Source organism: Tamandua tetradactyla, chromosome 1, assembly GCF_023851605.1.
Source record: "Tamandua tetradactyla isolate mTamTet1 chromosome 1, mTamTet1.pri, whole genome shotgun sequence".
Lineage (NCBI taxonomy): Eukaryota > Metazoa > Chordata > Mammalia > Pilosa > Myrmecophagidae > Tamandua > Tamandua tetradactyla.
In genome coordinates this window covers 17,139,500-17,152,932 of record NC_135327.1, presented here as the reverse complement: position 1 = coordinate 17,152,932, position 13,433 = coordinate 17,139,500, and the positions used below count along the sequence as shown (strand labels likewise).

The following is a 13,433-nucleotide window of genomic DNA, read 5'->3' as shown; positions in this document are numbered from 1 at the left end:
GTGCGTAAATATTTATGATTGTTATGTCTTCTTGTTTAATTGTTCCTTTTATTAGTATATAGTGTCCTTCTTTGTCTCTTTTAACTGTTTTACATTTGAAGTCTAATTTGTTGGATATTAGTGTCATGGTTAGGGACAGGTGTCAACTTGGCCAAGTTGTGGTACCTGTTCATCTGATTGGTCAAGCGCTGGCCTGTCTGTTGCAATGAGGACATTTTATAGGATTAGGTCATGATCACGTAGCTACATCCACAGCTGATTCCATTTGTAATCAGCCAAAGGGGAGTGAGTGTCCTCTGCAATTAGTGATGCTAAATCCAATCATGGGAAGCCTTTTAAGGAGGACTCAGAGGAGACAGGTTCCATTCCTGCTTTGGCTGGTGAGCCTCTCCTGTGGAGTTCATCCAGGCCATCCATTGGAGTCATCGGCTTCGCAGCCTGCCCTGTGGATTTTGGACTGTGCATTCCTACGGTCACGTGAGACACTTTCATAAATTTTATATTTGCAAGTGTTCCCTGTTGATTCTGTTTCTCTAGAGAACCCTAACTAATACATCTTGGTACCAGGAGTGGTTCTTAAGGAACAGAATCTTAAAAATGGGTTTTTATGAATGGTTTTCTACTCTGACTGGGCTCAGAGACACTAAGGACTCTGATTCCCATAATCAGAATGACACTCCCAATCCATGGACTGAGTTGGCAAAGGAGATAGTCAAAATATCATCATTCGATTCTCCTAATGCTTCACTTGTACGAAGCCAGACTCTGGGGGATAATGTTTTTGACATCTTTACAGAGTTTTGTAGAAATAAGAGTTATAGAGATGTTGGTTGGTTGTTGTTAGATACACTGTCTACATTAAAGGGTGAAATGGATGGGCTTAAGGCTTCAAACAAGAAGCTTAAGTGCCGTCTGAAAGATGTAGAGGTTTCTATGAGTATCCTGAAGGAAAATTTTATTTCCTGTAGCCGTAGACTTGAGATCTCTGAAAATCAGACTCAGAATCTTATTGTTAGAGTAGCAACTTTACAACGTAAACTGAAATCTCAGTCTTGCACGGTGTCTGCCGTTAAAGTGAGGGCATTGATTGGAAAGGAGTGGGACCCTGAAAAATGGGATGGTGACATATGGATTGATAATGATGTTGGGGGTGAGGTTGAAACCCTAGACCATGCTGAGCCTTCTTTAGATAACCCTGTAATAGTCTGCCCTGAGGACATAGCCGCCCCACCTCCAGCCTGCCTTGAGGAATTGGCCACCCAACCTCCTCCTGAAGGGATTAACCCTAGAGTTATTAATCCTGTTTCACCAGATGAAACTGCAAATGAAAGCCCTGAAGCAAATGGCTTGGAAGATATTTCTAATTCTTTTCATGACCCACCCCCACCACCCCTCATTTCTTCTAGACCTATAACTAGACTAAAGTCCCAACAGGCCCCTAAAGGTGAGGTACAAAGTATCACACATGAGGAGGTACGTTATACTCCAAAAGAACTGTGTGAGTTTTCCAATTTATATAGACAGAAATCAGGGGAATATGTGTGGCAATGGATTTTAAGAGTGTGGGATAATGGTGGGAGGAATATAAGGCTGGATCAGGCTGAATTTATTGATATGGGCCCACTAAGCAGAGATTCTGCATTCGATGTTATAACTCGAGCAGTTAGAAAAGGTGTTAACAGCTTGTTTGGGTGGTTGGTTGAAACATGGATCAAAAGGTGGCCAACATTACCTGAGGTTGAAATGCCAGAACTGCCCTGGTATAATGTAGATGAGGGGATCCAGAGGCTTAGAGAGATTGGGATGTTAGAGTGGATTTATCATGCAAAGCCTGCTCTTACACCCCAGGAATGTCCAGAGGATGCACCTTTTACCAGAACCGTGAGAAATAAATTTGTGAGACTAGCTCCATCATCCCTCAAGAGCTCTGTGGTTGCACTTCTCTGTAGGTCAGATATTACTGTAGGAACTGCTGTCACTGACTGAACTGGAATCCTTAAACACAATGGAGATGACAGGATCCCGAGTTGGCAGAAGCCAGGTGGCAGCACTTAATCACCAAAGACAGGGTAGACGTGGGTATTATAATAGACAACAAACTCAAAAGAGGCATCAAAATTATATGACATGCAGAGATTTGTGGCATTGGCTAGTAAATCATGGGGTGCCTAGAAATACAATAGAAGGGCAGCCTACTAAATTCTTGTTGGAGCTGTATAAACAAAAGAGTTCTAGGTCAAGGGAACAGAAGTCTAACCTGAATTACAAAAACACAGAGTCACGGCCCCTTAACCAATTTCCAGACTTGAAACAGTTTACAGACCCTGAGCCCCTTGAATGAAGGGGAGGCCAGGTCCCTATGGGGGAGAAACCTGTTACACTGCCACAAATTTATACTGTTAATCTTCCTCTAAGTCTTCCCCAAGGAGACCGACGGCCTTTTACCAGGATAACTGTGCATTGGGGAAAAGGAAATGATCAGATATTTCGGGGATTATTAGACACTGGTTCAGAAGTGACATTAATTCCAGGGGACCCAAAACGTCACTCTGGACCACCAGTCAGAGTGGGGGCTTATGGAGGCCAGGTGATCAATGGAGTTTTAGCTCAGGTCCGTCTCACAGTGGGTCCAGTGGGCCCCCGGACCCATCCTGTAGTTATTTCCCCAGTTCCGGAATGTATAATTGGCATAGACATACTGAGCAACTGGCAGAATCCCCACGTTGGTTCTCTAACTCGTGCAGTGAGGGCTATTATGGTGGGAAAGGCCAAGTGGAAGCCACTAGAACTGCCCCTACCAAGCAAATTAGTAAATCAAAAGCAATACCGTATTCCTGGAGGGATTGCAGAGATTACTGCCACTCTTAAGGACTTGAAAGATGCAGGGGTGGTGATTCCCACCACATCCCCATTCAACTCTCCTATCTGGCCTGTGCAGAAAACAGATGGGTCTTGGAGAATGACAGTGGATTATCGTAAACTCAACCAGGTGGTAACTCCAATTGCAGCTGCTGTTCCAGATGTAGTATCATTGCTTGAGCAAATCAATACATCCCCTGGTACCTGGTATGCAGCTATTGATCTGGCAAATGCTTTTTTCTCAATAGCTATTAGTAAGGACCACCAGAAACAGTTTGCTTTCAGCTGGCAAGGTCAGCAATATACTTTCACTGTCCTACCTCAGGGGTATATCAACTCTCCAGCCCTATGTCATAATCTTGTTCACAGAGACCTTGACCGTTTCTCCCTCCACAAGACATCACACTGGTCCATTATATTGATGATATCATGTTGATTGGACCTAGTGAGCAAGAAGTAGCAACTACTCTAGATTTACTGGTAAGGCATTTGCGTGTCAGAGGATGGGAGATAAATCCAACAAAAATACAGGGGCCTTCCACCTCAGTAAAATTTTTAGGTGTCCAGTGGTGTGGGGCATGTCGAGATATCCCTTCTAAGGTGAAGGATAAATTGCTGCATCTGGCCCCTCCCACAACCAAAAAAGAGGCACAACGCCTAGTGGGTCTTTTTGGATTTTGGCGACAACATATTCCTCATTTGGGTGTGCTACTCCGGCCCATTTATCGAGTGACCAGAAAAGCTGCTAATTTTGAGTGGGGACCTGAACAAGAGGAGGCTCTGCAACAGGTCCAGGCTGCTGTGCAAGCTGCTCTGCCACTTGGGCCATATGATCCAGCAGATCCAATGGTGCTGGAAGTGTCAGTGGCAAATAGAGATGCTGTCTGGAGCCTTTGGCAGGCCCCAATAGGAGAATCACAATGCAGACCCTTAGGATTTTGGAGCAAAGCCTTACCATCTGCTGCAGATAACTACTCTCCTTTTGAGAAACAGCTTTTGGCCTGCTACTGGGCCTTCGTAGAGACTGAACGCTTAACCATGGGCCACCAAGTTACCATGAGACCTGAGTTGCCTATCATGAGTTGGGTGTTGTCTGACCCACCAAGCCATAAAGTTGGGTGTGCACAGCAGCACTCTATTGTAAAGTGGAAATGGTATATACGAGATAGAGCCAGAGCAGGTCCTGAAGGCACAAGTAAGTTACATGAAGAAGTGGCACAAATGCCCATGGTTTCCACTCCTGCTGCCACATTACCTTCTCTTTCCCAGACCAGAGCTATGGCCTCTTGGGGAGTTCCTTACAGTGAATTGACTGAGGAAGAGAAAACTCGGGCCTGGTTTACAGATGGTTCAGCACGATATGCAGGTACCACCCGAAAGTGGACAGCTGCAGCCTTACACCCCCTTTCTGGGGTGTCCTTGAAGGACAGTGGTGAGGGGAAATCCTCCCAGTGGGCAGAACTTCGAGCAGTGCACCTGGTTGTTCATTTTGCTTGGAAGGAAAACTGGCCAGAGGTGCGTTTGTATACTGACTCATGGGCTGTTGCTAATGGTTTGGCTGGATGGTCAGGGACTTGGAAAGACCATAATTGGAAAATTGGTGACAAAGAGGTCTGGGGAAGAAGTATGTGGATAGACCTTTCTGAGTGGGCTAAAAACATGAAGATATTTGTGTCCCATGTGAATGCACACCAGAGGGTGACTTCAGCAGAGGAAGATTTTAATAATCAAGTGGATAAGATGACCCGTTCTATGGATACCAGTCAGCCTCTTTCCCCAGCAACTCCTGTTATTGCCCAATGGGCTCATGAACAAAGTGGTCATGGTGGTAGGGATGGAGGTTATGCATGGGCTCAGCAACATGGACTTCCACTCACCAAGGCTGACCTGGCTACAGCCACTGCTGAGTGCCCAATCTGCCAGCAGCAGAGACCCACACTTAGCCCCCGATATGGCACCATTCCCCGAGGTGACCAGCCAGCTACATGGTGGCAGGTTGATTACATTGGACCACTCCCTTCATGGAAGGGGCAGCGATTTGTTCTAACTGGAATAGACACATACTCTGGATATGGGTTTGCTTTCCCTGCACGCAATGCTTCTGCCAAAACTACTATCCGTGGGCTTACAGAATGCCTTATCCATCGTCATGGTATTCCACATAGCATTGCTTCGGATCAAGGAACACACTTCACAGCAAATGAAGTGCGGGAATGGGCACATGCTCATGAAATTCTCTGTTCTTACCATGTTCCCCATCATCCAGAAGCAGCTGGATTGATAGAACGGTGGAATGGCCTTTTGAAAACTCAATTACGGTGCCAACTAGGTGGCAAAAACTTGAAAGGCTGGGGTATTGTTCTCCAGGAAGCTGTGTATGCTCTGAATCAGCGTCCGCTGTATGGTGCTGTTTCTCCCATAGCCAGGATCCATGGGTCTAGGAACCAAGGGGTGGAAATGGGTGTGGTGCCACTCACTATTACTCCTAGTGATCCACTAGGAAAATTTTTGCTTCCTGTCCCTGCTACCCTGAGTTCTGCTGGTCTACAGGTTTTAGTTCCAAAACGGGGTGTGCTTTCTCCAGGAGAAACAACAGTGATACCACTGAACTGGAAGTTAAGATTGCCACCTGGCCACTTTGGGCTACTTATGCCTCTGGATCAACACACCAAGAAGGGGATTACATTATTGTCTGGGGTAATTGACCCTGACTATCAGAAGGAAGTAGGACTGCAACTACATAATGGAGGTAAAGAAGAGTTTTCTTGGAATATAGGAGATCCCCTGGGGCGTCTATTAGTACTACCATGCCCTGTGATTAAAATCAATGGAAAACTGCAACAACACAATCCAGGCAGGACCACTAATGGCTCTGAGACTTCAGGAATGAAGGTTTGGGTCACCCCATCAGGCAAAGAACCACGGCCAGCTGAAGTGCTTGCTGAGGGGAAAGGGAACATGGAATGGGTAGTGGAAGAAGGTAGTGATAAATATGAACTTCGACCACGTGATCAGTTACAGAAACGAGGACTGTAATGCTGTTTTGTTTGTGTTATACTATTTAAGTTGTAAGATATCAAGTTTAAGAATGAATGTTGCCCAAGGATTTGCACGCTATTCTGGAGAGATTTAATGTGTTTCCAGTTATATGCAGGACAGTTGAGTATTGTCAGGTAAAAGAAAAAATGTGTGCTTATTTGTTTTCATTTGGAAATTAAGTATGATCTAAGGTGATATATATATATACATATATGTGCCAAGTTGACAAGGGGTGGACTGTCATGGTTAGGGACAGGTGTCAACTTGGCCAAGTTGTGGTACCTGTTCATCTGATTGGGCAAGCGCTGGCCTGTCTGTTGCAATGAGGACATTTCATAGGATTAGGTCATGATCACGTCAGCTACATCCACAGCTGATTCCATTTGTAATCAGCCAAAGGGGAGTGTCTTCTGCAATTAGTGATGCTAAATCCAATCATGGGAAGCCTTTTAAGGAGGACTCAGAGGAGACAGGTTCCATTCCTGCTTTGGCTGGTGAGCCTCTCCTGTGGAGTACATCCAGGCCATCCATTGGAGTCATCGGCTTCGCAGCCTGCCCTGTGGATTTTGGACTCTGCATTCCTACGGTCACGTGAGACACTTTCATAAATTTTATATTTGCAAGTGTTCCCTGTTGATTCTGTTTCTCTAGAGAATCCTAACTAATACAGGGGGGAATGGTGCAGCCACTATGGAAGACTGTTTGGCAGTTTCTCAAGAAACTAAATATCGAGTTGCCCTATGACCCAGCACTATTTGGTATATACCCAGAAGAGCTGAAAGCAATGACACAGACATTTGCACACAGATACTCACAGCAGCATTATTCACAATTGCCAAAAGATGGAAACAATCCAAGTGCCCATCAACAGAAAATGAATCAACAACATGTGGTATATACATACAATGGAATATTATGCAGCAGTAAGACAAAATGACGTCCTGAAGCACATGACGAGGTGGATGAGCCTTGAGGACATAATGCTGGGTGAAGTCAGCCAGACACAAAAGGATAGATATTGTATGATTCTACTTTTATGACCAGCATAAAGGTATAATCAGAGGCTTATAATATAGAATATAGGGGACTTAGAGATACATAGAAGCTAGAGATGGGTGAACCGTTAGCTAATGTGGTTGAATTCCAATGTAAGGAAATAGAAGCGAAGGTGGTTCTCTAGTGGGTCTGTAAATAATATCACCATATTGAAGACAAACAAGATTGAAAGGGGTTGTATAGACCTATGTGTCCCACCAATTAACTCTACAAATATGAATTAGTTCTTGCAAGAATTACTTCAAAGATATGATCTTTATATAAAGAGTGCTTAAGTCCAGGGTACAGAAGGAAAACTGCTATTGCATGCCATGAGATATGTTCAAAAGAAAACCATCAGCACTACCACAGCAACAGCAGAGGTAAATAATTTGGGGAGGGAGAAGAGTTTGGAGGAGATTCAGATTTCCTTTTTGGCGAAGGTGTGTTTATTGTTTTTTTTTCTCTTGGGAACAATTAAATTATCAAAAATTGAGAAAGCTGATGGACTGTGGACTTTGGGCCCTCTACATGATGTCCAATGAATGCAGGCGTCTGAAGGACGCACCGAGGGAGAAGTAGATTGGTGGACGATGGTGTATACTTAAGAACGAAGGTTGTGCGGCTACAAAAAGGAACAAAGTCGTGAGGCACGCAATAACGTGAAGGAATATGTGGGACATCTGGTGAGACAAAATTAGCCAGAAACAAAAGAACACAATGGTATGGTCACCTTTAGAAAATGCTTATAAGAAACAGTGGCCTAGAAAGCAAGCTTTTAGAGCAGACACATTAAGTCCTGAGCGGTGACTATTATTTCTGGATTTTGAAAGGCTGTTTTATATATATATATAACCTGATATTTAGAGATAAGAACGAAGCTGAACAGGTTGGGGTTAAAGTAATTCAGAACATAGGGGCAAGGAAGACAAAGTCTATATTTTGGAACCATACATACTCTTTGAGACCAATGGAAGAAAGGTTTATTTGTCTGGAACTGAAATTTTCTGTAGTACATAATCTAATTCAACCTATCTGTATAGATCATTTGAACAACTGAAACACAGGGGGCACAGAATAAGGAAGAGATCCTTTAATTCTGTATAGATTATTGTAATGCCTGGATACATCCCAGAGTTTATAAGCAGATAATCAAAAAGTATTGGGAAAGTCCCCTGAGGGATGGGAGAAAAATACGGAATTATTAAACCTTACCATCAGGGAATCCCCTGATACTGTGTCAAACTTTGGGACACTGAAATCAATAGACCATGCCCTCGATCAGGAGCCTTACTCTTATGAAACTTATGAAGGTAGCCGAGAAGCTTAAGACTACCTATAGGCATACCTAAGAGTTACTTCTGGAGGACATCTGTTGTTGCTCAGATATGGCCTCAGTCTCTCTAAGCCCAACTCAGCAAGTGAAATCATTGCCCTCCCCACTACATGGGACATGGCATCCAGGGGTGAAAGTTTCCCTGGCGACGTGGGAGATGACTCCCAGGGATGAATCCAGACCTGGCACTGTGGGATCTACAATTTCATCCTGACCTAAAGGGGGAAAAGAAGTATAATTAATAAAGTATCAGTGGCAGAGAGAGTTCAAATAGAGTCAAAAGGCTGCTCTGGAGGTTGCTCTTACACGAGCTTCAGTTAGACATTGCTACCTATCTTAATCTGACAACTCCTAACCAGGACCATTCCAGCCAATCCTAAAGAACACTTAGGGCAATATATAAGATTCCACAAGGGTTCCCTCACTAGAGGAACTTTCCAGACACTTACAATCTTCAGATGGGTCCCTGGTGCAGATAAGTCCTGAAACCTAGCCCAGCCTTTCCAGAACATCAGATAGTTCCATCTCCCTACCCCGTATTAGTGACAGACCGTCCCAATATCAAAAATTTAGAATCGCCATAGCCCAAACACCCCTAAAGAGAGGGACTGAAAGATCAAAGGTAATGGTGGAGTTACAGAGAAGACACAATTTAACAAATGAATATGAATGCTGAATCTAATAAATTGGTATCTCTTTTAGTCTCCAGTATTTTAGAGAAGGTAGAAGTAAAAGCCTAAAATTCTGAAATCGTAACCCATGTCAAACTCTGAAATATGTTCTACAACTAATTGTGGTGCTATGCTTTGAAATTCATAGCTTTTTATGTATAAGTTATGGTCCACAAAAAAAAAAAGAAGGAAAAAAAAGTCAATTGTGATAATAAAAAAATATTTAAGCCCTCTATCCTCCTATATTCTAGAGCAGCTAAAAGGAAAAATATGACCATATGGTAGGTAGCCCATGACAAACTCTGGGATCTGTCCTATAAATACTAGCTGAAGAGTGCTTTGAAAACTGTTGCCTTTTTTTTTTTTTTTTGAAAGACAGAGAGAAGGAAGGAAGGATAGAAGGAAGGAAGGAAGGAAGAAAGGGAAACATCTTTAAACATTTTCTTGTTTTATTGTATTCTGTTTCTCCGTTTTTGTTACATGGGCTGGGGCCGGGAATCGAACCGAGGTCCTCCGGCATAGCAGGCAAGCACTTTGCCCGCTGAGCCACCGCGGCCCGCCCAACTGTTGCCTTTTTATTTCTTTGCTTTGTATATATGTTATACTATACAATAAAAAAAAGTTAAAAAAAATACAAAAAAAAACATAACTTGCTGTGATTGCTAAAACTGTTAAAAATTTAAAGACCAACAATGCAATTTCACTCCTGGTTTTATATCCAACACTTAGACATATAATTGTGGTATGTTCTTCCAGCAGAATCCTATGCAACAGTAAAAATTACCAATAACAAAAATGAGCAAACTACCATATTAACGACATGCGCAAATCTCACAAACACAACATTAAGCAAAAGAAGCCAGACAAAAGGAATATATACAGTCTGATACCATTTATATAAAGTTTAAAAACAGGTAAACTATTCTACGTTGTTAGAAACCATAAGGATAACCATAACTTCAGGGAGGAATGAGGGAGTACGTGATATAATTATTAGAATTCATTCAGACCTATATTTGTGACTTGTCCACTTTTCTATATATTTGTAATATAAATCAATAAAATGTAATTTTTAAATCAGAAAAAATTAAAAATAGGAGACAAATGTTAAAATAAATTGAGTAGATTGAAATACTAGTGATCAATGAAAGGGAGTGGTAAGGCATATAGAAAAAAATAGGGGGAACAAAGGTTAAAATATATTGGGTAGATGGAAATAGTAGTGGTCAATGAGAGGGAGGGGCAAGGGGTACGGTATGTATGAATTTTTTCTTTTTATTTCTTTTTCTGGAGTGATGCAAATGTTCTAAGAAATGATCACGGTGATGAATAAACAACTATGTGATAATACTGTGAGTCATCGATTATACACCAAGAATAGAATATTCATATGTTAAGAATGTTCACGTTTGTATGCTGTTATGTTTTATCAATTAAAAAAAAAAAATCTGGTAGGATCTGGGCAATAGTGGCTCAGTGGCAGAGTTCTTGCCTGCTATGCTGGAGACCCGGGTTCCTTTCCCGGTACCTGCCCATGTAAAAAAAAATAAAGAAAGAAAAAGTGGTAGGATCTCATAGCACTCCGGCTGGCCCCTCCCCTAACCCTCATAAGTTCTGCAAAGAGCTGGTCCACACTTCCAGTGCAGATTCCTGGTCCCGATACTACAGAGATGAGAGTAACCCTTGAGAACAGGAGAGGCATATGAACGTCTGGCCCAACATGTCTCATGGTAGCCTGAGGGACTCACCAAACCACAACCTGCCCTGCCTATAGTAGGTGACTCAGAGAACACTCATCTATAACCCCGAGAAAGAGCAGTCAGTTATGCTGTTATTGCTAGCGGTAGGACACACAGCACAGTGCACAGGACCATGAGGAAACTGTTTCCTATGAAGAGGTGAGATTCATATTTCTATAAATGGGGAATTCCTTTCTTGATATTCTCACAAGCAGTGTGGACAACCAAAGCTATAGAATGGGGTTTGTTCATATGAAACTTAACCCCACAAAGGATAGGTCAAGCCTACTTAAAATTAGGCCTAAGAGTCACCCCCAAGAGAACCTCTTTTGTTGCTCAGATGTGGCCTCTCTCTCCAGCCAACACAACAAGCAAACCCACCACCCTTCCCGCCCCCATCTACATGGGACATGACTCCCAGGGGTGTGGACCTTCCTGGCAACGTGGGACAGAAATCCTAGAATGAGCTGGGACTCCGTACCAAGGCATTGAGAAAACCTTCTCAACTAAAAGGGGAAAGAGAAAAATGAGACAAAATAGTGTCAATGGCTGAGAGATTCTAAACAGAGTTGAGAGGTTATCCTGGAAGTTATTCTTACGCATTAAATAGATATCACCTTTTTAGTTAAGGCGTAACAGAGAGGCTGGAGGGAACTGCTTGAAAATGTAGGGCTGCGTTCCAATAGCCATGTTTCTTGAAGATGATTGTATAATGATAAAGCTTTCACAGTGTGACTGTGTGATTGTGAAAACCTCGTGTCTGATGCTTCTTTTACCTACCTTATGGACAGATGAGTAAAACACATGGATTAAAATAAATAAATAATAGGGGGAACAAATGTTAAAATAAATTTAGTAGATTGAAATGCCAGTGATCAATGAAGGGGAGGAGTGAGGGGTATGGTATGTATGAATTTTTTTTCTGTTTTCTTTTTATTTCTTTTTCTGAATTGATGCAAATGTTCTTAGAAATGATCATGATGATGAATATACAACTGTGTGATGAAAACAAAGAATGTTCATATTGTATGTTGATTGGTTTCATTAATAAAAGTTTTTTTAATTAAAAAAAAAATGCTGCCATCAAAACATTTGGTCCTTCTGACTCCTTAAAACCCATCTAATGACTAGCCCCATGACAGGGGGCTGGAAAGCCCAGTCTTACTACCATGCCTGTTACTGAAATAATTCTAGATTAAGGTTATGGACGAGGGAGTTCTTCAGCCCCACAGGTTATAGAGATCTGACTTGGATATGGGGGCAGGTGAGGGAGGGGTTGACATATTTTGAGGCTCTCGAAATGATGCATGAATCTCACAAACTGTAAAAAGCAAAGTGTAAGCTTTTAAAATCTTCCATGAGAAGCAGAGAGCACAAAGCCCAACAGGAAAATTGAAAATAACTTATAGAACTTTACCCATTTACTGTATTTCAAAGGTCCTGTGAATCCCATGGCTTCTATTATCTTCGTGAGAGTACCAACCTTCTCTTCAACAGGGTGTGAGGATTTCTTAGAAGTAGGAAGCTATTGAATCAAAGAAAAGTGGACCAAAATCAGTCGTAAAATTTTTTTTAAATAGAATGCTCTCCCCCCTACCTCATAATACCGACACACTCTTTCAAAATGAAGAAGTTAGAATAGTTATTGTCCAAATATCCCTGAAGATTGTGAGAAGGAACAAATGAGAGGTAGGAGTTGTAACAAAGCAGACAGGATTTAACAAATGAGTATGACTACTGAATTATTATACTGATATTTCTTTTTAGTCTCTAGCAGATTAGAACAGCTAACAGGAAATCCCTGAAATTATGGAACTGTAACCCATACCATACTTTGAAATTTGTTCTATACTTATTTGTTAAACTATACTCCGAAATTTATCACTTTCCTACAACTATGTTATATTTCACAACAAAAAAAGTTAAAAAAAAAAATAGAATGCTTCTATCCCTCATTAGACCTGAGGGCATGTTAATACTTTTTTCCACCTAGAATTTTAAATTTTCATTTTTTTAGATATCTTACCACTCAGTGCAACATACATCTGGAACTCAATCTAACAGATGTCCTCCAGATTTTGGCGCAAGACATATCCACTTCACTGACCATTTGTATACCCAGGAAATAATAATAAAGATTTAGGGTACAGAATAAAAACTCTATGGAAAAGAGTTACTCTTAAAAGGAAATCTTGACCCTATCTACCAAACAACAATCCTGAGAAGAGGAATATTCTATGTTTATTGACATAAGAAAAGGAAAGAAAAATACTGTCTTAAAAGCAGTTAAAAATAATTTAAATCTATAATCAACCAAAATAAACATTGAATAAATGTTTTTAAATTCATGCATTCTTTTTTTTTTAACATGGGCAGGCACCGGGAATCGAACCCGGGTCCTCTGGCATGGCAGGCAAGCGTTCTTGCCTGCTGAGCCACTGTGGCCCACCTGAATTCATGCATTCTTTAGTATAAAATCTTTATTAATGACTACAGTGGATATGAGTTTCACAGATTGTAAATCAACTCCAAGGAAAACCTGTTCTAATGCCAAGCCTCTCCATAGATTATCTAAAAGATGAGCAAATCCCCAAAAGTTAACTATTACTTTATTTTTAACATGCAATTCAAAAAGGCCTTTTCATCTAAAGAGTTTAAAAAAAAAAAAAAAAGGCAATACAATGGAAGAAACACAGGACATTAAGTCACAAGTATTAGGTTAAAATATCAAAAGTTTGTCTGTCATTTACCATC

The 13,433-nt window shown here is 41.5% G+C and overlaps 1 protein-coding gene across 1 annotated transcript in view; it reads right to left on the bottom strand.

The window, feature by feature from the left end:
* UQCC1 (ubiquinol-cytochrome c reductase complex assembly factor 1) overlaps positions 1–13,433 on the bottom strand; it is a 148,867-nt gene that overhangs the window by 89,074 nt on the left and 46,360 nt on the right. Inside the window, exon 4 of the mRNA XM_077170409.1 lies at positions 12,097–12,204. Within this exon, the coding sequence (XP_077026524.1) occupies positions 12,097–12,204 (108 nt within the window). The remainder of the gene's footprint in view (positions 1–12,096; positions 12,205–13,433) is intronic.